This window comes from Callorhinus ursinus, unplaced genomic scaffold (assembly GCF_003265705.2).
Source record: "Callorhinus ursinus isolate GAN/ISIS: 27379988/994484 unplaced genomic scaffold, GSC_fseal_2.0 scaffold6, whole genome shotgun sequence".
NCBI classification, from domain to species: domain Eukaryota; kingdom Metazoa; phylum Chordata; class Mammalia; order Carnivora; family Otariidae; genus Callorhinus; species Callorhinus ursinus.
In genome coordinates, this window is record NW_027397068.1 from 10,767,937 (window position 1) to 10,790,651 (window position 22,715).

Here is a 22,715-nt window from a genome sequence, read left to right on the forward strand (position 1 = left end):
GCGGGCGCAGGGGGGCTGCCAGGGCCTCACCGGAGGCTGTAGAGCACCTTCCCGTCGGGCTGGACCCGCAGCATGACGTTGTCCGTGGTGGTGTCGTGGATGAAGGAGCGCTTGGAGTGCACAAAAAACATGTCAGGGACCCAGATCTTCTTCACTAGCCGGCCGTCAAACGTCATGCTGAGGTTGTTGGTGCTCGGGAAGGACAGCCTCTCGTCCTTCCAGTAGTGCCTCAGGTAGAGGGTCATCGTGAAGTCCTGGAGGGGAGGGCGAGAGAGGGGAACCCCACACACTGAACCTACTGGGTGTCTGCAGGACGCGGGGTGCCCCGTGGAGCCATCACCCGGCTGGGAATGAAACCGCAGAGTGGAGGTCTTCACATGGTCCCTGGGGTTTGCTGCAGTAGGAGGAGGACTGCAGGGGAGGGACTCAGCCAGAGACTTCTAGTGGAACCCCGTTTCCGCGGCCCATCCCCTGGCATCTGCCCCCACACTGACAAGGTGCTGCTGCCAGCACTGCTGAACCTCAACGAGCTGGGGGGACGCGGTGGGTGGGAAGGGCTAGATAAGCACCCCGGCTCCTTGGCCCCTCAGCTGGGATAACCCCGAGTGTGTTCTTTGCTGACTCTCGGAGTTCCCCCAGTGGGACTGAGATTCACAGTAGTAACTGGTTTGAAGGCACGGGCCTTTTCGCTTTCTCCCCATCCCTGTCTCACCTCCCCCCACTCTTCTCATGTTTCCAGGGGTCACCTCCCAAATAAACTTCTTGTGCTAGAATGTTTCTCTCAAGTCTGCTTTTTGGAGAACCCAAACTAAGATAAGGCTGTAAACAAGTCCTGTAAGTTGAGGAGTTGTAGAACTTTCCATTTTCCCACCTAAACCCACTGAAAAGGGAAAAAAGGGACCCCTTTCAGCAGTTCGGCATTTCCACAGCCAGATACAGGATCTCCAGCTGTAGAACATCTGGTCGTTGACAGCTGCAACCTGCAACCCTACCGTTTCTGTTGGAGAGCCTTTGCCTAGCGAGCACATGCCCGTGGCAAGAGCCTAGGCACTGGAGGGAGATCAACTTTGCCATCCAGCTCTGTCTCATACCAGTTGGGTGGCTTTTGGCAAGTGTCTTAACCTTCCTGAGCCACCTATAAAATGAGTATGGGCATTGCCATGGCCCAGGGAGTTGTGAGACCTAGTGAATTCGGGTGTGTGGACATCCTGGCCCAACACAGGCCCCGTGTGAATCCACCTGCCCGCAGCCCCAGCAACAGAAGCGCTTACCATGTCGACCTCTGAGATACTGTCCAAGCTCTCCACCTGTACATCCACACCGACAGGAATGGCCGGACCTGCAAATGGGGCGTGGCAAGAACATTTATTCTTTTTACTTGAATTTTTACTACAAGCATGAGGAGCATTCCCCCTGGAACCCGTTTCCTCAGCTTCCTGCCAGATTTGAAGGTTTGGCATCCCCACATGTCAAGCTGAAGAGAAGCCAGAAATCAAAGGGTTGAATCATGGGCTGGCTCCCTGGAATATTCCAACAAAGGTTGCTATTGTTGTTTTGTTTTTTTTTTTTAAGCTTTTGTCTGAATCATTCAGGTGATTCCGAAACGATGAGGTTCCATGAAGCTTTCTTCTTTGGTTACACATGCTCATTGAAAGGTACAGTGAAGACCTAGCTCAAAGCTGGGTCTAATCTAAGGAGTTACTCCCTAGCATGAGGTCATCTACTTTATTCTTTATATTTGCCTCCTGATTTTGTCATGGAAGCCAATGTCTCTGTCTGGCCATGAGAAAGGCACTGCTTGGTAAATAAGCACCCAGAACCAAAGCCACATTCAGGTCGTTTGCCAAGCCCAGAGATCTGCATCTTTGCCACATGATGGAGTCGCTTCCAAGGTGGACATGATGCACCAGGGTGGCCTTGGAACATTATAATTTTTTTTTTTTGGCATTTCTAGGCCATGAAAACGTAATATTCATCAAGAGAAGGAAAGCATATAAAGGGAATAGATTGCTGCCCCTTTCCCTCCCTGGACTGGGGCAGGCTTGGAGCACACTTGGATTATCATGGATGGAGGTAGGTTTAGATCCAACAGCGGCAGGTTATGGATTGGATAGAGACCCCCTTCTAGAACCTGTTTATTCTTTGGGTGAAGGTGGCTGGGAGAAATAAAAAAATGAGAACGATTTCTAAAATAAATATTTTATTCCAGGAAGAAACCTATATGGATGAAAACCCTACTTGACACTGAAGGGGTTGAAATCCACCAGCTGCAGGCTAAGCTTCAAAGGGCTGTGACAGCCCTCTGCACTAGATCATTATTTTCTCAAGCTATTTTCATTTAATTAAATCCAGCAGACCACACTCTGCCCTTGGATTGACACCTACAGTCCCATCTGCCCGCTCCCAGATGAGCACGAATTTAGTCAAAGATTGTTATTTCTGAGCATTTTCAGGAGGCAGCTTTGGGCTGCAGCTGCCTGGTCTTCCCCTGGCCTGGCCCACAGCCAGCTGGCCTCACCGGTCCCCAGCCTTCCTGACAGAGCAGCGGCCGGAGGACAGCTCAGCTAGCTAGACTGGGAATGTGCTTAGCAGAGCCCACGGTGGGGCTGGGCAGGGGGATGCTCAGAAGATGCTGTGGGCTCCGTCTTGGCCCCCAAGCACAACGGAGGCAGACCTGATTGGGGGACAGCAAAGCAGGGTGGTCCCTTGGTTTGACTTCTACCCGTGGACAGGTGGACAGACCCCACCATGAGCGCATGTCTCATACCTCCGAAGCCAGGCCTCATGCTGAAATCATGGTCGTCTATCCTCAGAAGCTGCTCTGACTTGGTCAGTGGCGATTTGGTGATATCAGGGCTTCGCTTCAGAATTGGGCTGCCAAGGGGGGAGAAACAGGTTCATCACAGATTCCAATCAAGACAGATAAAAAAATTTTTGCAGTCAGATTTGATCATGACAGGTTCGATGGGATGTGTTATTTCTTCTTTTAAGCTATTGGATACTCTCTCTTCCTCTCTCCAGCTTTCTGGATAAATGAGCTGACCCAGAAGGTCCAAGACTGTGGTTTAGAATCATAACTGAGGAACTCTAAAAATACCAATGCCTAGGCCCCTCCTCAGAGATTTGGATTTGGGTGCTCTGGGAACGGGGCCTGGCAATTGGTATTTTTAAAAGCTTCCCAGATGATTTTATTTTTTATTTATTTTTTTAAGGATTTTTATTTATTTATTTGAGAGAGAGAGAGGTAGCGAGAGAGAGTATGAGCCGGGGGTCGGGGGAGATGGAGAAGCAGGCTCCCCGACAAGCAGGGAGCCTGCTGTGGGACTCGATCCCAGGATCCTGGGATCATAACCTGAGCCAAAGGCAGATGTTTAACCGACTGAGCCACCCGCGTGCCCAAAAACTTCCCGGATGATTTTATTTTATTAATTTTAAAGATTTTATTCATTTATTTGTCAGAGAGAGAGAGAGAGAGAGCACAAGCAGGGGGAGTGGCAGGTAGAGGGAGAAGCAGACTCCCCACTGAGCAGGGACCCCGATGCGGGACTCGATTCCAGGACCCTGGGATCATGACCTGAGCTGAAGGCAGACAATTAACCGACTGAGCCACGCAGGTGTTCCTTCCCGGATGATTTTAATGTGTAGCTGAGGCCGAGAACTGCTGGTCCTGGTCTTATTAAGAAGTCTAAACTCCCCCAAAGCGTTTTGGCCATTCTGGGAGAGTTTGAGCTGGAGGGGAGAGGCAGTGGGTGTGGGCAGAACTTGGTACCCTTGACCTCTATTGGCTCATTCTGCCCTTGGAAATGCCCACCATCCTTGTTCCATAGGAGGCAGTCTCTTGTTCTTCCCTTGCTGAATTACACCAATGGCCGTTTTTATTTATTTTTTATTTTTTCTGAATAGGTAATCTATTTACAGGGTTGGACAATTTTAGAAAAGGAAATGCAGTGAAAAGTTGACATCCTATATGTTTCCATCTTTCCCATTCTCCCATCCACAGGTTCCTCTCTGAATGATTTCTTGTCTCTGTCCGGAGCTTCTTATAGGTACAAGGAAATACAAATATATGTTCTTAGTTCTCCCCTTTTTAAAATCAAAGTTAACATATTATATAAACTCTCCTGCTTTTTCTTCTTTTATTTAAATGTACTTTGGATTTTTTCCATATCTAAATATCTCAAGCCTCTTATTCTGCTTTACACTGTGTAGTGTTCCAGTACATGGATGCACCATAATTCATGTGACCATCCTCTATTGGTGGATATTTGGGTTGTTTCTAGTCTCCTGCTATTACAAACAAGGCTTCAGTGGCCTTGAACGGTCTTCATTCACCCATCAGCACCATCTCTAGAATCCACAGAAATCAGTGACTACCTTCCCAGCTCCTCCTTATGCTAACAGGAGCCGTGTGTTCTCTTCAGGCTACCACCACACCCCACCTCCTCTCCCCTGGAGGCAGTGGTTCCCAAACTTTGGCATGCATCAGCATCTTCTGGTGGGTTTGTTCAAACCTAGGTTCCCAAACCTCCCCTTTCCTCTGATGTTTCTGATTCAGTAGGTCTGGGCTGAGGCTCAATTATCTGCACCTCTAAGACATTCCCAGATGCTACCAATGCCACTGGTCTGGAGACAACACTTTGAGAGTCATTGCCCTGGTTCATTTTATCCTCACTACGCATGGTTTCCTCCTTTATAATGACCTCAGTCCACCTTTAAGTCCTTTGCTATCTTCTTTCTTGAAGAAACCTTTCATCATTGTGCGGGGAAACAGTGGCTGAGAGACAGAGAAACTCTGACACTGCCTACTCAGTGCGTTTAGGCAACGTGTTCCCTGAGACTCGGTTTCCTCAACCACTAGAAGGTAAAGTTCTGTGACCTGACAAGGGGTGTGAGGAGTAAATGAGATAATGTGTGTGGAAGTACTCTTCAGACTCTAAAGGGTACACAAACGGAAGGAGCCACTGTCATTACTGATCTGACAAGGAAGTTTCCTTCTGAGGTAAGGAAGTGACTGCAAAGGAAGCAGTCCAGGGGAAGAATCAGAACTGTGAACCAGGACCCTGCTATGCTGCTTATGGGTGTAAGGGAGGAAGACGCGGGGGACCTGGAGAGGAGGAAAACCGGTCCCCGGTCGCCTCCCTCATCCTCTCCCACCCAGCTGGAGCTGGGAGCCCCATCATCTTTTCCTTTCCAGTTCTCCCTTCCTCTGGTCTCCCACCTTCTGCCTCATGCCCCTTGGCTGGGGGGGTGGGCATTGCTGCTGAAAGTCACCACAGTTGAGGTGTGGGGAAGAGACATCTTTAGAATGGTGCGCGTGTGTTTGTGGCCATGCCCGGCTTACCTGTTGGCATCTTTGTGTACTTCTGGTCGTCATCTGTCTACGATGAACATTAAAAACAAAGGCGTGCTAGAGACAGCCTAGGTACTCAAATCCACAGAGCACCCCTCACCCTTCAGATCTACTTCCAATATAGTCAATAAAATGTGAAAGAAAAAAAAACAAAACTATGAAGCTTCAATGCGTTGATTTAGCCTTTTGATGAGCGTTTTCCCAGTACCCACAGGAGCAGGGATTTGGAGAATTAATTACTTAGAACAACTGGTCTGAGGAGGTCTGCCTTAAAATATCTGCCCCATTAGTTCACCCAGACCAGAAACTGATGCCATTTTTCACTTGGATCTACCATGAAACTGTTACTACGGATAGTAACACATTGCCAGGTACTGTATGGCTTGGGCATCCTTGCTCTCTGGCTTGTGGATTCAGCCGAATGGGCACTGGCAGGAGATGACAGAGCAGGGCATTTATTCCTCATTCTCTCACTGCTTCAATGCCAGGAACTAGCAATTGTGTTGCTCTGTGATTACAGATAATCACTGTATCTTCAATAGGCTCCAATAATACTATTTCCCCTCCAGGACTGTGGGTAGTCATGGCTTCCTGCTGGTCCTCGTCCTTGAGGACATTGGCATGCCTGCTTTGTTCCCTGAACCTTGCCCACAGCTCTATGAGTAGTCCCTTTATTCAGTTATTGGGTAAGCCCTTTTGAGTGCAATCCTGTTTTCTGCCAGAACTCGACTGATGCACACACATCAGGACTGATGCGTAGGGATTATGTCATCTGTAGCAAAGTGGGGCAGAAGCAGGAGCTCGGCAGGAGTGGGTAAGAGCTAAGATTGCAGAGAGCACTGTCTTTGGGCTACAGGCCATGGCAACTGATGGTCAGCAGGGGTAGGATGAGATCACAGGCCACCAAGGGCAGAGTCTTCTTTATCTTTAGCACCTTGTACAGTGCTGGGCCCCTGTGGGCTCTCAACACATGTTAGTGGAATGAAGGAAAACGATTAGCCCCCTTGATTGGCATCTGAAAAGGGAAGCAGGAGGAATCGAAAGAAGGGCTCGGGATGGGAATTGAGCTTGACCCAGTTCTTGCTTTGGCTTTGGGCCCGCCTGAAACAGGTATGGGCTCTGAGATGCCATTGCCTCTCCCATCGTGAAGCTTAGATTCTAGCCTAGAAAAGAGTGATAAATAGGATCCTTAAAGTCTTTCTCACTGATGTTGTTTAATATTTTTAAATAACTTTTTTTTTTGCTTATACGCCCATGTTAAATTTGTAAAATAGATTTAAACATAAAGGAGAAAATAAAAACCACTCAGAAATAATCTCTGCCAGCTGCATATGCCCTTATCCTCTGAGAGAGAGAGAGGAGACACTGTAACTTGCTTTTAAACTCAAGTTACAGTATATCGTGATATAGTTTACATGGCATTGGCATCTTTTTACCAGCCAGGAGTATGATTATTAAGTTTTTTAAGCAGGCCCTACTCAGTGTGGGGCTTAAACTCATAACCCCCCAGATCAAGGGTTGAATGCTCTACTGACTGAGCCAGCCAGGCGCCCCTGATTGTTAATCTTGAAATGAAGTATGACACACAGCAAATGGTAGGAATAACAAACACTGCTTGAGTCCTTACTATCCGCCAGGTACTATGCTAACTTATATTACATGTACTAACTTGGCTTAGTCCTCATAACAACCCTATGTGGTAGGCTTTGTCATTATCCCCATTTTATACGTGAGGAAACTAAGACAAAGGGGGTCTGAATAACTTGTAAATATGATGGATTTGGGAGTCAAATCCAGACGGTCTGGCTCCACAGTTGGAAGCAGGGTTGGCCACGGTGCCTCGCTGGAAGATGTGGCTCCCATTGCTTGGAATTTGGGTTAGATGTAGAAGGCCCAAGCTGATCTTTCCCCTCACATAGGAGCTAGCATGGACCCTATACAAAACTGGTGGCCACTTATTTATTGAATGAGCCCCTGAGAAGTTATGAAGAAAATATAGACATGTCCCAAGTTATGATGATATAGGATGACATTTGAGACACCTTTTTGGACTGAACAGAGGGTGTACATTTTTTGAACCACCCACGTCCATCCTATCATCTTGGACAGAATAAAAAGTTCTGACCTATGGTACATCTTGATGTTTTCTTGTTATAGTTCTTGGTCAACTTGTCGGTGGGTGATGTTTTCCTGAAGTACATCTCAGAACTCTCTCAGAGGTTGGATAGAGCAGGGATGGGAACCTGTGATGAGCAAGGGGTCTGCTGGAAGTCTCCCTCTTTTAGCCGATAGCAGAGCACCTGATAAGTTCTACTTCACTTTGCTGATTTTGTCATCTCTGAGAAGATAGAGAACTTAATTTTGATGATGAAGGAATTTTTTCAACCAGTTAACGAAAACAATCTTGTTTTCATGGCATTTGTAATAGTCATGTATACATAAAGGTTCCTTCCCAGCTTCAGCTCCCACTTGGTCCCCCACTTGTTGCAGTTGCCCATTACACCTCTATGCTTTTGCTCCTGCTGCCCCATTTGTCTGGAAATCTTTGCCACCATTCTTCATACTTCTTCTTACCTAGGCAATGCCTTGCACTCCCAGATCAAATATCACCTCCTCCTAGAAGAATTCCCAGGTTTCCCCCCTTCCTACCAAAGTCAGAACTTCTCTCCTCTCCACGTGCACCAGCCCATGTGGCGGAGGGCTTTCTGACCACTTCATGCACTTCACTGTGAACTCTATCAGGGAGGGACTCTATCTCATATACTTCTGTAGCCCCAGCTCCTCACCGTGTGCAGAACTCAGATTTCACAAAAATACGTACAAAATATGGAAGGAGAAACACAAACCCAAAGGTACATTCCAAAGAGGCGAATGGTCCTGCGAGAAGTGTGCCAAGGAGGTCAAGGCTTAAATGAGGTGATACTCAGGGAAGCTGCTAAAGACAAGCAGCTTTCCTTAAAGTTGTATTCTGAGCCAGGAGAGTGTGCAGACAGAAATATGCTGCTGGGAGGAGAGGGGCAATGTTAGTCAACGATTAAGATAAGGCTGAGACTCTGTTACCAGAATCCAGTCTCTGTCAAAGAGACTGGCCTCTGCATTGGGAAGGGAGCAGTGAAAAGAATGAGTTGCTGCTCAGCATAGTGAAAATGTTGGCATGAGATCACCTAACTCAGGGTTTCTCAGCCCGACTGCACTTTGGGGTCACCCGAGATGCTTAAAACCTCCCAAGCCACGCCCACACCAGGGGTGGGACCCAGCCATCAAGAGCTTTCAAACCTTCTTGGCCAATGTTGAAAACCACTGTTCTAATTTTTAGTTAAATGGAATTCAAGCCTACAGATCCAGATGAATCACACCTCAGGAAACTTAAGGATTCTGAAACAGAGAAAATCTGGAAAATAAGAGAGAGGCCAGAGAACTGGGGTCGAGAAAATGCTTTCTTGAGATTGACAAAGAAGAAAAAAGGGTATCATGAAAGCTGCTGAATTAAGCTCCAGGATGATTTCTGGCCATGCGCTAGAACTTTGATTACAAAGACAACTTAGGAACTTACTGTGTCTCATCATGTCGATAGCATGAAACCAGTGAGAGCTCAGACAGAGCAAGACATCCTACACTGATCGCCTTTCCCTGGGGCGGGCCTCTAGTTGGCAGATCCGGGGAGTGTCCCCGGATGGTGTGCATGGTGTCACTGTCCCCCAAGCAGAGATGAGCCCTAAGGAGCGCCTGGTGGGATGAGGGTGTGCATGGGGGTTTCTTAGCCATGCCCATCACAAGATGGCATAAGTGAGGCCCAGGGTCTTCAGGGGTTTATTGAGCTTTACGGTAGTCAAAGCACTTTCCCATACTTTGGCTCACACAGTCCTTAAAATAACCCTGAGGTGACAGAGCTAACTGACTCCACTCTACGGAAGAAATAGACTTGAGGATGTCCAGTGACTTCTCACAAGTCACGGAGTATGTGGCAACTCCAGGTCCAAAAGCCAGGCCTCCTTACTGTCTGGAGCCAGTCTTCCCGCCACCATCCCATCGAGCTTAGGAGCTTCGGTGGTGGATTCTTGGGGTTGCCTATCACTGTTCCTGCTGAAGCCAGAACATCAAAGGAAATTCTCATGGACACACATCCAGGGCTCCCACCTTATGGGAACGTACATTTAGGGCAATGATGGCAAGCCGAGTAAGGGTTTGGGAGTGGGTGCTTAGCTGGCTGTTTTACATGGGTGGCCGGGGAACACTTCCCTGGAAGTGACAATCAGGCAGAGGCCTGAGAAGATGAGGGAACCACCTGGTGAGGCTAGGAAAGAGTGCTCCCGGCAGAGGCCGCAGAGGCCAGCAGGGCCAGGGGCCAGGAGGTGGGGCCGCTCAGGGTGCGGCAGGAGCAGCGAGCAGGCCTGTGTGGCAGTGGGAGGGAGGTCAGGGGGGAGACGTAGGCCAGACCAGCTGAGCTTGCTCTGCTGCTCACCTAAGACTGAGCACGGTGGTACTCTCCAGTGTGCACCCTGAGTCAGGCCGCTGTGATACTTTGTACACATTGCTCTTCGAGGCAATGACCTGGTAGAGCAGGAAGGACACCAGCCAGTGAGGAAGCCGGCACACTGTCTCAAGCCCCAGCTTTCCCGGCTGATGAGAGAACACAACACGTTTCTGCTTTCTTTCTTTTATTTTTTTAAAGATTTTGTTTATTTATTTGACAGAGAGAGAGCATAAGGACGAGGAGCGGCAGGCAGAGGGAGACAGCAAAGCAGGTTCCCTGATGAGCAGGGAGCCTGATGCGGGGCTCGATCCCAGGACTCTGGGATCATGATCTGAGCTGAAGGCAGACGCTTAACTGTCTGAGCCATCCAGGCACCCCAACACATTTCTGCTTTCTGTCTGTTTCTAATTACTCTGCTGTGAAATAAGGGGTTGGGCTGCAGGGGAGCTTGGAGACCTTTCAAGCGGATTACAGAAGGCATCACCCCTTAAGGTACTAGAGGTACCTTATAGCTCTGGTCCTATGGGTGGATGGCGGTGTGGGAAGGGTCAGTCCACTGGCAGAGCCCCACAAATATGGTTTTGGTTTCCTCCAGACCCACCAGCACAGGGTGTGTGTGAGTGAGTGTATGCACATGTGTGCATTTAATTCTTATTTATCTAATAAGGATGTTACCATAATGTTATTTATATTATACTTATATTATATTTATTGAATTGCTATAGAGGTTGTGCATTTTTCCACATAGTGAATAAGTATTCTGTATTTTCCCTTGGGTGTAAATAGTTCATTTCTTTTGATTTCTTACTAAGTTGGATTTTTGAATAAGTAACCAATAATCTGCTTTTCAAACCACAGCGCTGGGTTTGGTTTGTATGTAATGGGTATGTAATGGGTAATTTTATGTGTCAACTTCACTAGGCCATGGTACCCAGTTTTTGGTTAAACACCAGCCTGTTTTTTTTTTTTTTTAAAGATTTTATTTATTTATTTGAGAGAGAGAGAATGAGAGATAGAGAGCACGAGAGGGAAGAGGGCCAGAGGGAGAAGCAGACTCCCCGCCGAGCAGGGAGCCCGATGCGGGACTTGATCCAGGGACTCCAGGATCATGACCTGAGCCGAAGGCAGTCGCTCAACCAACTGAGCCACCCAGGCGCCCAAACACCAGCCTGTTTAAACAAGATGTTGCTGCGAGGGTTTTTTTTGTTTTGTTTTGTTTGTTCATTTGTTTTTGCTTTTATTGAGAGAGAGAGGGAGCAGCAGGGGGAGGGGCATAGGGAGAGAGAGAGGGAGAATCTTAAGCAGGCTCCATGCCCAACATGGAGCCCACTGTGGGCTCAATCTCACGACACTGAGATCATGACCAGAGCCAAAATCAAGAGTCGGATGCTTAACCCCCAAGCCACCCATGTGCCCTGAAGTGAGGTGTTTTTAAGGATGTGATTAACATTTACATCAGTAGGGCACCTGGGTAGCTCAGTCATTAAGTATCTGCCTTCGGCTCAGGTCATGATCCCAGGGTCCTAGGATCGAGTCCCACATCAGGCTCCTTGCTCAGCGGGGAGTCCGGTTCTCCCTCGCCCTCTGCCCCTGCTTGTGTCCCCTCTCTCGCTGTGTCTCTCTCTGTCAAATAAATAAATAAAATCTTAAAAAAACACACACAAAAAAACATTTACATCAGTAGACTTTAAGCAAAGCAGATTGCTCTTCATGGTGTGGGTGGGTCTCCTCCAATCAGTTGAAGGCCTTAAGAGAAAAAGCTGAGATCCTCTGAGGAAGAGGGAATTCTGCCACCAGACTGCCTTCAGACTTGAGCCACAGCCTCAACTCCTGTTGCTGAATAATAAATCTTCTTCCCTCCTCTCTCTCCATACATGTATATTACACTACATCTGTGTCACACAATGTATCTATGTAATACCGCATTTACAGATAGATAGATACATATTACATGCATCCTAGCGGTTCTGTTTCTCTGTAGAACCCTGATTAACACAGGGTGTGAACACTCCTTGACACCAGATGTCAGTGCACCTGTGGGACACCCGAGCTGCCTGGAATGAAAAGATGTGTGTGTTGTGGGTGGGACCAGTCCAACTTTAATGTGGCTTCTGATCTTATCTCCAAGTCCTATCTCAGGCTCATTTGATCAAGCTTTCTTCTTGCCACCACGACTGAGCCCTGTTCCCACCAACCTGGTTGGGTCCATAGCACAAAGACCTAGGATGCTATCACCCTTGGTGGAGGCAAATAGGCACAGCAAGAGCATGTTTGTCCCCTTACTTCTCAGGTAAAATCTCAGCCTAGATCATGTCTTTTATCTTGTACATATGCCCCAACATAAATTCCCTGTGCCTTCCCATTTGAAGACACTGGATTGCTTTCTTTTAATTTAAAGCTCTGATTTTTTTCCCACCTATTCTCTTTATCAGAATTCTCACTTCGTATTTTTCCCATTTATTATAGCTCTTTAACTATTTTCTATACACTATTTTCTCACATGTAGAAATCTGTCTCTAATTCCAATGCTACCCCCTTTATGAGCAACCTTGGTTTACTGATCATATTCTATTCACTATATGCCTATGTGCTTTTGAACACTTTAGACTCTCAGTAAATGTCTTTTGAGCTCCCATCACTAACTAAATACACCAGCTGTTAAAAAACCAAAACCAAAAAAACAAGCAAACAAATAGTATGTTTGTCAAGGAGACAGCCCGCAACATATTTTGGTAAGTGAAGTTACTGAATGAACTTCTCTACCTTCCCCCACCTCCTGCCCTCTCACCTGGAAATGGAACAGGACCAGGCCCAGAAGAGTGGGTAGTAAAAACCTACAGGGAGACCTGATGTCACAGTAATCACAAGTCACAATCACTTATTTGAAGTTAGGTTTTCTCAAGGAGGCAGCTTACAGTATGGGGAGGGTCTCACATTTGGCGCAAGTCAGACTTCAGTGTGATTCCCAGGGTGGCCCCAAACTAGCTGTAAACCTTGGGCAGGTTACTTGAGCTTCCTGTGCCTCAGCTTTCTATAAAATGGGGAAATGATGCTAACTTTATAAGACTGCTGTAAGGATTAAGCAAATAAATGTTTGAACCACATAAAATGGCTGACACTCAACTGGTTTTGACCTAGAAAAACATTTTCATGTGGTTCAACCTGAATCTCACACCCATCAATATAATGTCCTGTTTTCCCTTTGTGATGGTGAGGAGTGGGCCCTGGACATGAAGAAATGAGAGGTGTGGAATTCTGAGGGGAGGTTGCATGACCTTGGCATAAGTATTGTATATTTTGGGGCCCTTTGAGTCTCATCTTTAAATGAAGGGATTTCTAAGGTCCTTGCAATTCTGACATTCTGTAAAAATTATTTGATGAATGTCTGTCACCCCCACTAAACTGTCAGTATCTCAAGGGCTCGCCATTGTCTCCCAAGCCCTGGGCGCAGCGCCTGGAAAATCATGTCGTGAAGCCATATTTGTTGGATGAATGAAGTACAGGAATAGCAACAGTTAGGACTCACTCATTTATTTATGCTTAACATTTCTTGAGTATCTGCCATGTATCAGATATTGTACTTGAACTTGGGGTGACAAAGACAAAGGTACAAGTTGAGCCCCTGTTATGGACTGGACTGTGCCCCCCTGATTCATATGTTAAAGCCCTAACTCCCAGTGTGACTGTTTTTGGTGATCAGTTGTTAAGGAGGTAATTAAGGTTAAATGAGATCCTAAGAATGGGGCTCTGATCCAATAAGACTGGTGTCCTTACAAGAAGAGGAAGAGACACCAGAGATGCCCCCTCCATCCCTCTCGGCAAGCACCTAGGAAAGGCCATGTGAGGGCACAGCAAGAAGGGGGCTGTCTACAAGTCAGGAAGAGAGACTTCACCAGAAACCAAATTTGCCAGCACCTTGATCGTGGACTTCTAGCCTGCAGACCTGTGAGAGAATCACTGTCTGTTGCTTAAGCCACCCAGTCAGTGGTGATTTGTTATGGCATCCCAAACAGACTAATAACAGCCCTCAAGGAGCTCATAGTCTAGAAGCTGCGGCAGGTGAGGAGTGAGCGCTAATGCTGAGAGATTGGTCCTCTGAGATGGGATGGATTGGGGCTGTGGAACCTCAGAAGTAAGTTGCCCAGTTGAGACTGAGAGGCAGGGGTGGCGGGGGGGCCAAGGAAGGCTCCTCAGAGAAGGTGATGTCTCTGGCAAGCACTGGAGCAGCAAAAAAAAAAAAAGGAGCAGGAGAAAGAGGAAAGGGAAGGGTGTCAGGAGCATGGGGAGCAGCCCAAGTGCAGGCCTCGGGAAACCGTCAGGTTGAGCGGCAGGTCATAACTGGACAAGAACCAGCAGCCCAAAGAAGAGGGTCAAAAGTTCAAGCAAACCATCTGGAGAATGAAGGACAAGATGAGGCGAGAACATGACTTACTCACTTAGGAGAGAATCAGCTTCCAAGACCCTTAGGGCAGCCGGAGACCCAGTCCACAATCCAACGGTTTGTGCTTTGTCAGGACAGGGGTTTGACAGCAAGTGTCTCACGCATCATCATCATCATCATCACTGCCTTTCTCCCGCCTTCCCCCTTTAACCTGTGAACCGCTGGGTCTCTGCCGGCCTGAGAGCTCTTGCCCAGCTCTCTCTCACCCTCCCCGGTCACTGCCTTTCCGTTCACAGCTGAGTTTCTCGTATGACTTACCTATACTCACCCCATCTCCTCCCCGCTCTTCAACCCACTGCCACTCTTCTCTTCTCTGAGGTCCTCAGTGGCTCTTAGCCCCTGTGTCTTTGTGTAATCTGACCCTATTATTCACCCCCTCCCTCTGGAAACCCTTGACACTTTGCTGGAATGCCTCTCTGGTCTGTAAGCCTCTTGAGAGCACGACCTGTATTTGATTTAGTCATTGATGAAGTACCCACTGCCGGTGTGGTGCCGGCCCTCTAACAAGCGTTTGACAACTTTCGAATAAATGACTCTCTTGGCATCTTTGACACCTCTCTATTCCAGTCATACACCTATTTCTCTGGTCCTTCTTTTCCAGCGTCCTTCACCAAGGAAGGCTTCTTCTTCCATCCTCTCCTCAAATGTTGCTCTTCCCTAAGGTTCTGTCCTTGATCCTGTTCTTCTTTCACGTGGACAGGCCGTCTTTGGGCCACCTCATCCACCACCACTTATGAGGACTCCGATTAAATCCACATCTCCAAGCCCGATTTCCCTCCTGAGCTGCACACCTATAAGCCTCTGACTGGACAGCTATCTCTTAGCATCTCGTGAAAGCACATCCTGGTCCACGTGTTCATAATGAATGCTTCTTTCCCCCCAAATCTGCTCCTCATCCGGCTGTGCCTTCCCTGGCACCACCTTCTACGAGGTCACACAATCCAAATGCCTGCTAGGCTTCCACCCGATCGAATTCTGCCAATTCTATCTTCTTAAAGCTCTTAGATCCATCTCCCCCAGCCCTATTCTTTCCACTGATATCCTACCTCCGGCTTTCACTGCCTCTCACCTGGGATAAGGCATAGATCCGGATGACTTTCCCTGTCTCCCCTCTAGCACCGTCCCACCCTTCTACCCTACTGCCACCAGTGTGATCCCTCCAAAATAGAAATCAGCTGAAGCTATTCAGACCCACTTTACCTTCAGAATAAACTGGAATTCTCTAGCATGCCAAAGCAAGTATGAGAACAGTACTTGGGCTTCTGGTAGATCAGTTTGCCCTCCCAGAGCTGGAGCGGGGCTTTGTCCCCAGGCCTGTGGTGTAGACAGGTTATGCCTCCATTCTTCCAGGGAGGAGGGAGAGACAATAACTACTGATCCATTCTAGAAACATTGCCCAATGCCCTGGCATGCTGATATTTACCAGTAGCATGATTTGTGAGGAGAATTTGGATGTGCCTCCTATGGAGATCTTGGGAAACAATACTTGAGTTATTTGCCGGGGTGGAGACTGGAGTGAGGCAAGTGGGGAACCAAACCTAAGGAGGCAAGTGCCTCCTTAGATTCTGCACCGTAGGTACCTCACTTTCCTCACCCTGTCATGTGCATGTGTTCACCTTGCTTTGCATTTCATTAGTAGAAACTATGAAGAGAAGCCTGGATGCAAATTACCCGCAGTTTATGAGTTGAGGATCTGGATGAAATTAAGTGAGCCCTTTAAAAATGTAGGCTACATAAAAATAAAACGTAACCTGGCTGGTGGAAGTATAAGTTGGGTCCACCATTATGGAAAGCCATTTAGCAAAATATATATGGAGCTTTAAAGTCCTTGTGCCATTTGACCCAGTACACTTCCAGGAGTCTATCCTAATTAAGAAATCACATATGTAGGGGTGCCTGGATGGCTCCATTAGTAGAGCATGTGACTCTTGACCTCAGGGTTGTGAGTTCAAGCCCCACGTTGGGCGTAAAGCTTATTTAAAAAAAGAAAATCCTGTACCTAGACAACTATTCTCATGCACAAAGATATTCTTGTGTAATATTTATAACAAAGGAAGCAACTAAATGTCCATAATACAGAGGAAGCTGCTTAAATGGTGGTAAATTATGCATTATTATGCATTATAATGCAGCCATTCAGATGATAATTATGTAGACTATAAATAAGTAAACATGCAGACAAAATCATATTGAATAAATTAAAGCTACAAATATAACTATATGTATAGAATAATCCCAAACTAGTTAATACTCAGTATGTGCTTAGAAAAAAAAGGAGTGGAAGAATACACAACAATGTCAACAATGTTAACACCCATAAATTTCTGGGTTTGGCGATGTTTTTAGTGTTTTTAAAACATTTTTCCCATTTTTAAAAATGTTAAATAATAGTCGTATATGACTTTCATAATAAAAAAATGAAAGTACTTTTAAGTAATTTTTTAATTTAATTTTTTTAAGATTTACTTATTTATTTATTTGAGAGAGAGAGCTGGGGGGAGGGGCAGAGGGAGAGGGAGAGAATCTTTAAGCAGACTCCTCTCTGAGTGTGGAGCCCAACATGGAGATCGATCCCCCGGGCTGATCCCATGACCCTGAGATCACGACCTGAGCCAAAACCAAGAGTCAGATGCTTAACCGACCGCCCCACCCAAGTGCCCCAAATGATGTTTTTAAAGAAAATCTGTTTCATTCTCTGGGACTGCTCTTCATCATTGGTATTCACCAATAGGTCGCCAATTCAACTCCAGTTTAGGGGAGAGGCTGAGAAGTTTCTGATGACAACCAATAAGGTTTGTCGCTGTGGTTGCTTTTAATCCTCATGAGCACATTTGGTTCAGATAATCTCTATGGCTGTACAAATTCCCCTGTTTGCCCAAGCAACTTCTGACTCTGACAGAACCAGGGCATGTGGTTCATACACAGCAGTCTCTCTCCGTGCCCAGGACTTCCCACGATCCCCAGATATCTCAGCTCCTGGTTTTGTGATGTTGTTAAAACATCCTAGAACGAGTGCTGTGAGCCGTCACTGGGCTGTCTGGGAGCCCATGTGTGGAGGCCCCTCAAAACCCAGGAGGGGGACACTGAAGAGTCAGACCCCCAGCCTTGTCACTAGCCCCGATCTGCAAAAAGCTGCATTTCCGTTCGCGCTACTGGATATTTCTGACGTCTGTTCATATTTACATCCAGAAATAACGAGACCTGAAGCTTAATTTGGACCTTAATTTGGATCTTTAACACTGATAAAGAACTGAGAGTCAGGAATGCCCTTACTGTCTCTCCTCGTCAGTAGAGAGAGAGAGCTGGATCAGGTTTCCTCTGTTTCACTGATGAACGTGGGGCAAGTAGGAGTGAGGCTGTGACTGCCATCAGTTAATGACCGGTGCTGCGCTCAGAGCCGCCTGAGTGAGTCCAGGTGCCGAGGGGCCGTCCGCCTGTGCCCCAGCTGCCACCTCGGACACTGGCACGGCCAGGGCGGCACACACCGTGGGCAACGGGCAAGCAGCTGGCCTGCGCTTACTAGGAGGGGACAATCTAATGATCTGTCCGGCCATACGGCTTGAAGAAAGCTGCCTCATTGACATTGTAAGGGACCCACAAATCTAGCAGAAATAATTAGAACTAACAAAATCATTCTCACTAATCAGAGACCCCATTGGCTATTTGAGAATTTGCAGATTTGTCCCAACCTAGGATGCGGACATCAAATAATTGCCCTTAATTTTTTAAAACAAGGTGCTTTGTTAAAAATAAAAATTTTTACTTTTTTCCAGAGTCTATCTTTCGCCTAGGACAATTCATAAGAGATTTAGGAATATACAATGATAGCACCGTATCTGATCTAGCATCATTAAAAGACAACAACGTAATTCTAACTTCCTAAAAGAGAGGGAGCAGGAGAACAAAGGGAAAAGGTGCGGAAAGGCATACACATAAAACATGATATGCTGGAAATGCCTCTGGAGCAATACCTTAAGCTTTATCCCCAGAAGTCCACTCACCTGCCTTTCTTAGACATCTCTTGTACTTCTCTTCCTCGCCAGTGCACTCTGCTTTCAGTGGCCCAAACCCATCCCCACCACAAAAGGAAGACGCCAACTTTCATATTCTGGACAGCCAACATGGGTTTCCAAGTGTGAGTGGTTCTCTCAAGAAATATCAAAAAGGAAAAGGATGTTCTTTTTCTCTCTTAAGACATTATTGGTCTGTTCCTTATTCCAAGGATGTTTACTCATGCCAAAAAAAAAAAAAAAAAAAAAAAATCAACCCACAGTATGTAATCTGGAGAGCAGGAGAAAGCAATTTCCACTAAACCTATAAATCCTCCTACGTCAGATGGCAGGGATTTTCTGAACTGAGGTTGAAGTCCTGTGTTCCTGTCGAACAATTATTTCGGCTGGTCTAAATTAGTTCATCATCATCTGTGGTGAATGTATTGGTAAAGGTCTGTATTTTCTGGTCCAATGAATAGAAGGAAAATGGACCAAAGCAATTTCCAAAATGAGAAATGCCAGAGGTACTGAACTGCTTCCCATGCCAAGTTAATGAGCTCCTCCCTGGATCTATTTTAAGCTTCCAGCCATTATTATTTGCTTTAGCTGAGGGCTGGATTTGCACAGCTCCCTGCCCCCACTCCCTTCTATGCTGAATCCACAGAAGCTCAGGGCTTCCCACCTGGGCAGGTTGACTATATGGCTGAGATTGGGAGGTCTAGTGGGGAAGAGGATTTTTTGTCTTTGTTTTGAACAGAATGAACCAAATTTCCTTGTCAGCTGTATTATTTGTATTATGAAATTTATCAGACATTTCACATTTAAAAAATATCAGTAATAAATTAGCAATAGCCGTTAAGTCTGTGCTATCTATTGTTGAAAGAATGGGCCCAAAATGGAGTCACTTATGCTCAGCTCCATGTCACCAAAACAAGACGTAGTTTCAGCCCCCCCAGAAATGGAATCTTAAACCAGTCAATCAGAAGTCACCTAATTAGCATTAGTTAGTAATCTACCTGATAGACCCCTGCCATCCCCTAAAGGAAAGTAACCTTGCAGTAACCAGTCTACTTTTTCGTCTAGTGTAACTTCCTTGTCCCATCCCTTCTGCTTATACAAATCTTTCATTTTATATAGCTCCTCAGAGCTCCTTTCTATCTGCTAGATTAGATGTTGTCTGACTGGTGAATCATTGAATTAAGCCAGTGAGATCTTCAGAATTTACTCGGTTGAATTTTTTAAACACTGTAGATAGTTTATCTTTTTCTTTGATGCTTATTCAAAGACTGCTATAATCTATAGGCCAGAGTTTGTGTCTTCAACCAAGAAGGGCACTCCCAGAACCTTGTGGAAGAAGATAGTACAAGGTCTTTCAAACCACTGACTCTTCAAATCTCAGCAGACATGGCTTAGAGAACTTTATAACTTTCAGAGCCTATCAGTGGAACTTAGTCAGGATTTCCAGGACTCTTTATAGTTGAAAAGCAGTTTCATGAAACTGCTAACCCAACATCCATCAGAATGAGAATTAATTACATAAGATTGAACAAATTGGTGCAGGAAATTTTATTGAGGTTCTTTGGAATACTGTTGACTTGTTTTAATGTCCTATTTATTGGATGTGTAAGGAAGCTTTTCCTTTTTCTTCTTTTTTTTTAAAGGTCATAGTTGTTGTTTTTGTTTTGTTTTAAAGATTTTATTTATTTATTTGACAGAGAGATACACAGCGAGAGAGGGAACACAAGCAAGGGGAGTGGGAGAGGGAGAAGCAGGCTTCCCGCAGAGCAGGGAGCCCGATGCTGGGCTCGATCCCAGGAACCTGGGATCATGACCTGAGCCGAAGGCAGACGCTTAACCATCTGAGACACCCAGGTGCCCCTCCTTTTTCTTCTTATGCTATATGTAATTCACAATAATTTTGTAAATTCTACTGTTGTAAACTAAAATGAAACATTTAAAAATGATCTATGGTTTTCAATGACATAATTAATTACCCTCCTCAGAATTCAGAAACTTACTTAGTCTCTTTACTTTTCAATATAATTGCTTACATATGTTCAGTAAGAATCTGTCCTCCTTTTTGCCAAGACATAATTGGAAGACTCCATTAGGTGATCAATGCAGTGCCTGGAATATTATAGTTGAGAATGATGCTCAGTTGAATAGATGTGACAAGCCCTTTTAAAGAACAAAGTTTGGGGGTCCCTGGCTGGCTCAGGAGATAGAGCAAGCAACTCTCGATCTAGGGTTTGTAAATATGAGCCCCACGTTGGGTGTAGAGATTACTTAAAAATAAGATCATTAAAATTTTTTTTAAAAGAATAAAGTACAAAGTTTGGCTATAATTATGGAGTAAGTCCTCCCGGGAAAATTGACCTGAATGAGTTTATAAGGTCCAGCCTGATAGGTAATAAGGAAGGTCACTTCAAAGGCAAGCCTTTGGGATATTTTTTTGAAACCTCAAGAAGAGAGGAATTTGCCCAGATGTAAAGGTACTGCAGCTAAAGTCGGGTGAGTAGCTTGGGACAACACATAAGATGTGCTTTTCAAAGTCTAGTCTAAGATTCCTTATGAACACTTACAGACAGAAGTTAATTTGGGACCATTCAATACTTACTGTATGACTCTAGATTTCTCAAAGCAGGCTGAAAGGAAGCCTCTCTGATCAATCAATAATTTTGATGCACCTATCTAAGTAGTCAGCCAAACCTAATGAGACCAGCTTTTTTTGATGACCAAGAATAATCTTTAAATTATGTATGATCACAAGGGGGAGGGAAGTCTGCCAGGAGAAACTGTCAGATACTGAAATGGACAAAAGAGATTATTGGGTGTCCTTGCAATAGAATGCTAAGCCTTGTCCAGTGGACCCTCCAGGGATTATCTCATCCTCTAGGGATGTGGCCTTTCATTGTCTTTGACCAGGCTATTTTACAACTCTGTACAAGTAGACATCAACATGTAGAAAGCTGATAGTAATATATCTTTTCTGTCCATAGCTATGCAAACTATTCTTTTTGTTCAGTACAGAATATAAATCTCTGTAAATCAAATCCTCATATGAACTACTTGTAACATCTTACTAGTCCTCTTGCTAATTAATGAGTTAAATAAAAACTTTGACATGGGTTCATTTTTATAGTTAGATGAGAGTTATGATTAGATCTTCTTATATAAATTATCCTTTAACAGCAGTCAATAAACAGATGATGAAAAGAATGCAACATATAGAAATAAAGACAGAATATGTGATGTCTCCAGAAGTCAACGCAAGCCAATTGATTAGATACTCAATTGATAGTGACTTGCTGACCTGAAGAATCAAAGTGGCAAAGGTTTGGAAAGACCCTGGGGCTGAGTACACAAAAATCTCTAAGCCAAGAAGGCATTGAGGGGGCCATTAAATGGCTCTTTGAGGCTCATGTTGGAATATTGGAAAATGCATTTCTTTCTCGCTTGGAGGGCCCTGCACATAACCAAAGAGAGCAAATCCAGATGGCCTAAAATATGCATTTCCTACCTTCTCTCAGTAGTTTAGCAGAGACCCAGCTCAACTAGTCTGAGTTAGCTCAATGCAAGGACAGGCTGATGCTAGATGCCCAGCCTTCCCAACAAGGCCACTTGTCCCACCAGGAAACTCCAATGGCATAACCCTATAGGAAGGGGCCCTGTCTTGGAGCCCTTTCTGCATTTGGCCGTGGCAATCATACCCAGCCCAAGTACCCTTCTCAGGGGGTGTGGGGGGGGGGTCATGAGGGCTCAGAAAGCCATGTGCACTTTGCAACTTCCCGACTTATAAGTGCTCTTACTAAATGTCCCCCCCGCCCCATTAACATCATGTAACTCTACTAAGGAGAATATCCATGCCATTTTTGCAAGATAAAGACATAGGAGGGCTTTGTAGAGATGACATGTGGCTTGAGAGAACCAGTTGGGGCTAGCATATGGATTCAGGAAGGCAGAAGAGTTAGAAATCAAGATCCAAAGCTTATTGAGGACACAGACTGACTTATTCAAGTATGGTATTTCCAGACCAACTTTAAAAACCACTGTTCTTGGGTACCTGGGTGGCTCAGTTGGTTGGGCAACTGCCTTCGGCTCAGGTCATGATCCTGGAGTCTCAGGATCGAGTCCCGCATCGGGCTCCCTGCTCAGCAGGGAGTCTGCTTCTCCCTCTGACCCTCCCCCCTCTCATGCTCTCTCTATCTCATTCTCTCTCCCAAATAAATAAAATCTAAAAAAATAAATAAAATTAAAAAAACCCACTGTTCTTGCCCAAATCCTCCTTTTCCTTTATTCAGCACACCAGTTTCCTCTCTTTCTAACTTCTTCCTTTTTTTTTTTTTTTTAGATTTACTTATTTATGTGAGAAAGAGAGAGTGTGCATGCCAGCGGCGGGACGGGGGGGTGGGGGTGGGTGGTGGAGAGGTAGAGGGAATGAGAGAAACTGAAGCAGAC

The 22,715-nt window shown here is 45.7% G+C and overlaps 1 protein-coding gene across 1 annotated transcript in view; it reads right to left on the reverse strand.

Moving 5' to 3' along the window:
- The window catches only part of GABRR1 (gamma-aminobutyric acid type A receptor subunit rho1), a 31,855-nt gene extending 13,132 nt beyond the window's left edge, over positions 1 to 18,723 (reverse strand). The window contains exons 1-4 of the mRNA XM_025862487.2: positions 18,267 to 18,723; positions 2,768 to 2,874; positions 1,272 to 1,339; positions 31 to 254 (exon numbers count right to left, since the gene is read on the reverse strand). Coding sequence (XP_025718272.1) covers positions 31 to 254; positions 1,272 to 1,339; positions 2,768 to 2,874; positions 18,267 to 18,388 — 521 coding nt within the window. The 5' untranslated portion in view covers positions 18,389 to 18,723. The remainder of the gene's footprint in view (positions 1 to 30; positions 255 to 1,271; positions 1,340 to 2,767; positions 2,875 to 18,266) is intronic.
- Positions 18,724 to 22,715: the final 3,992 nt, after the last annotated feature.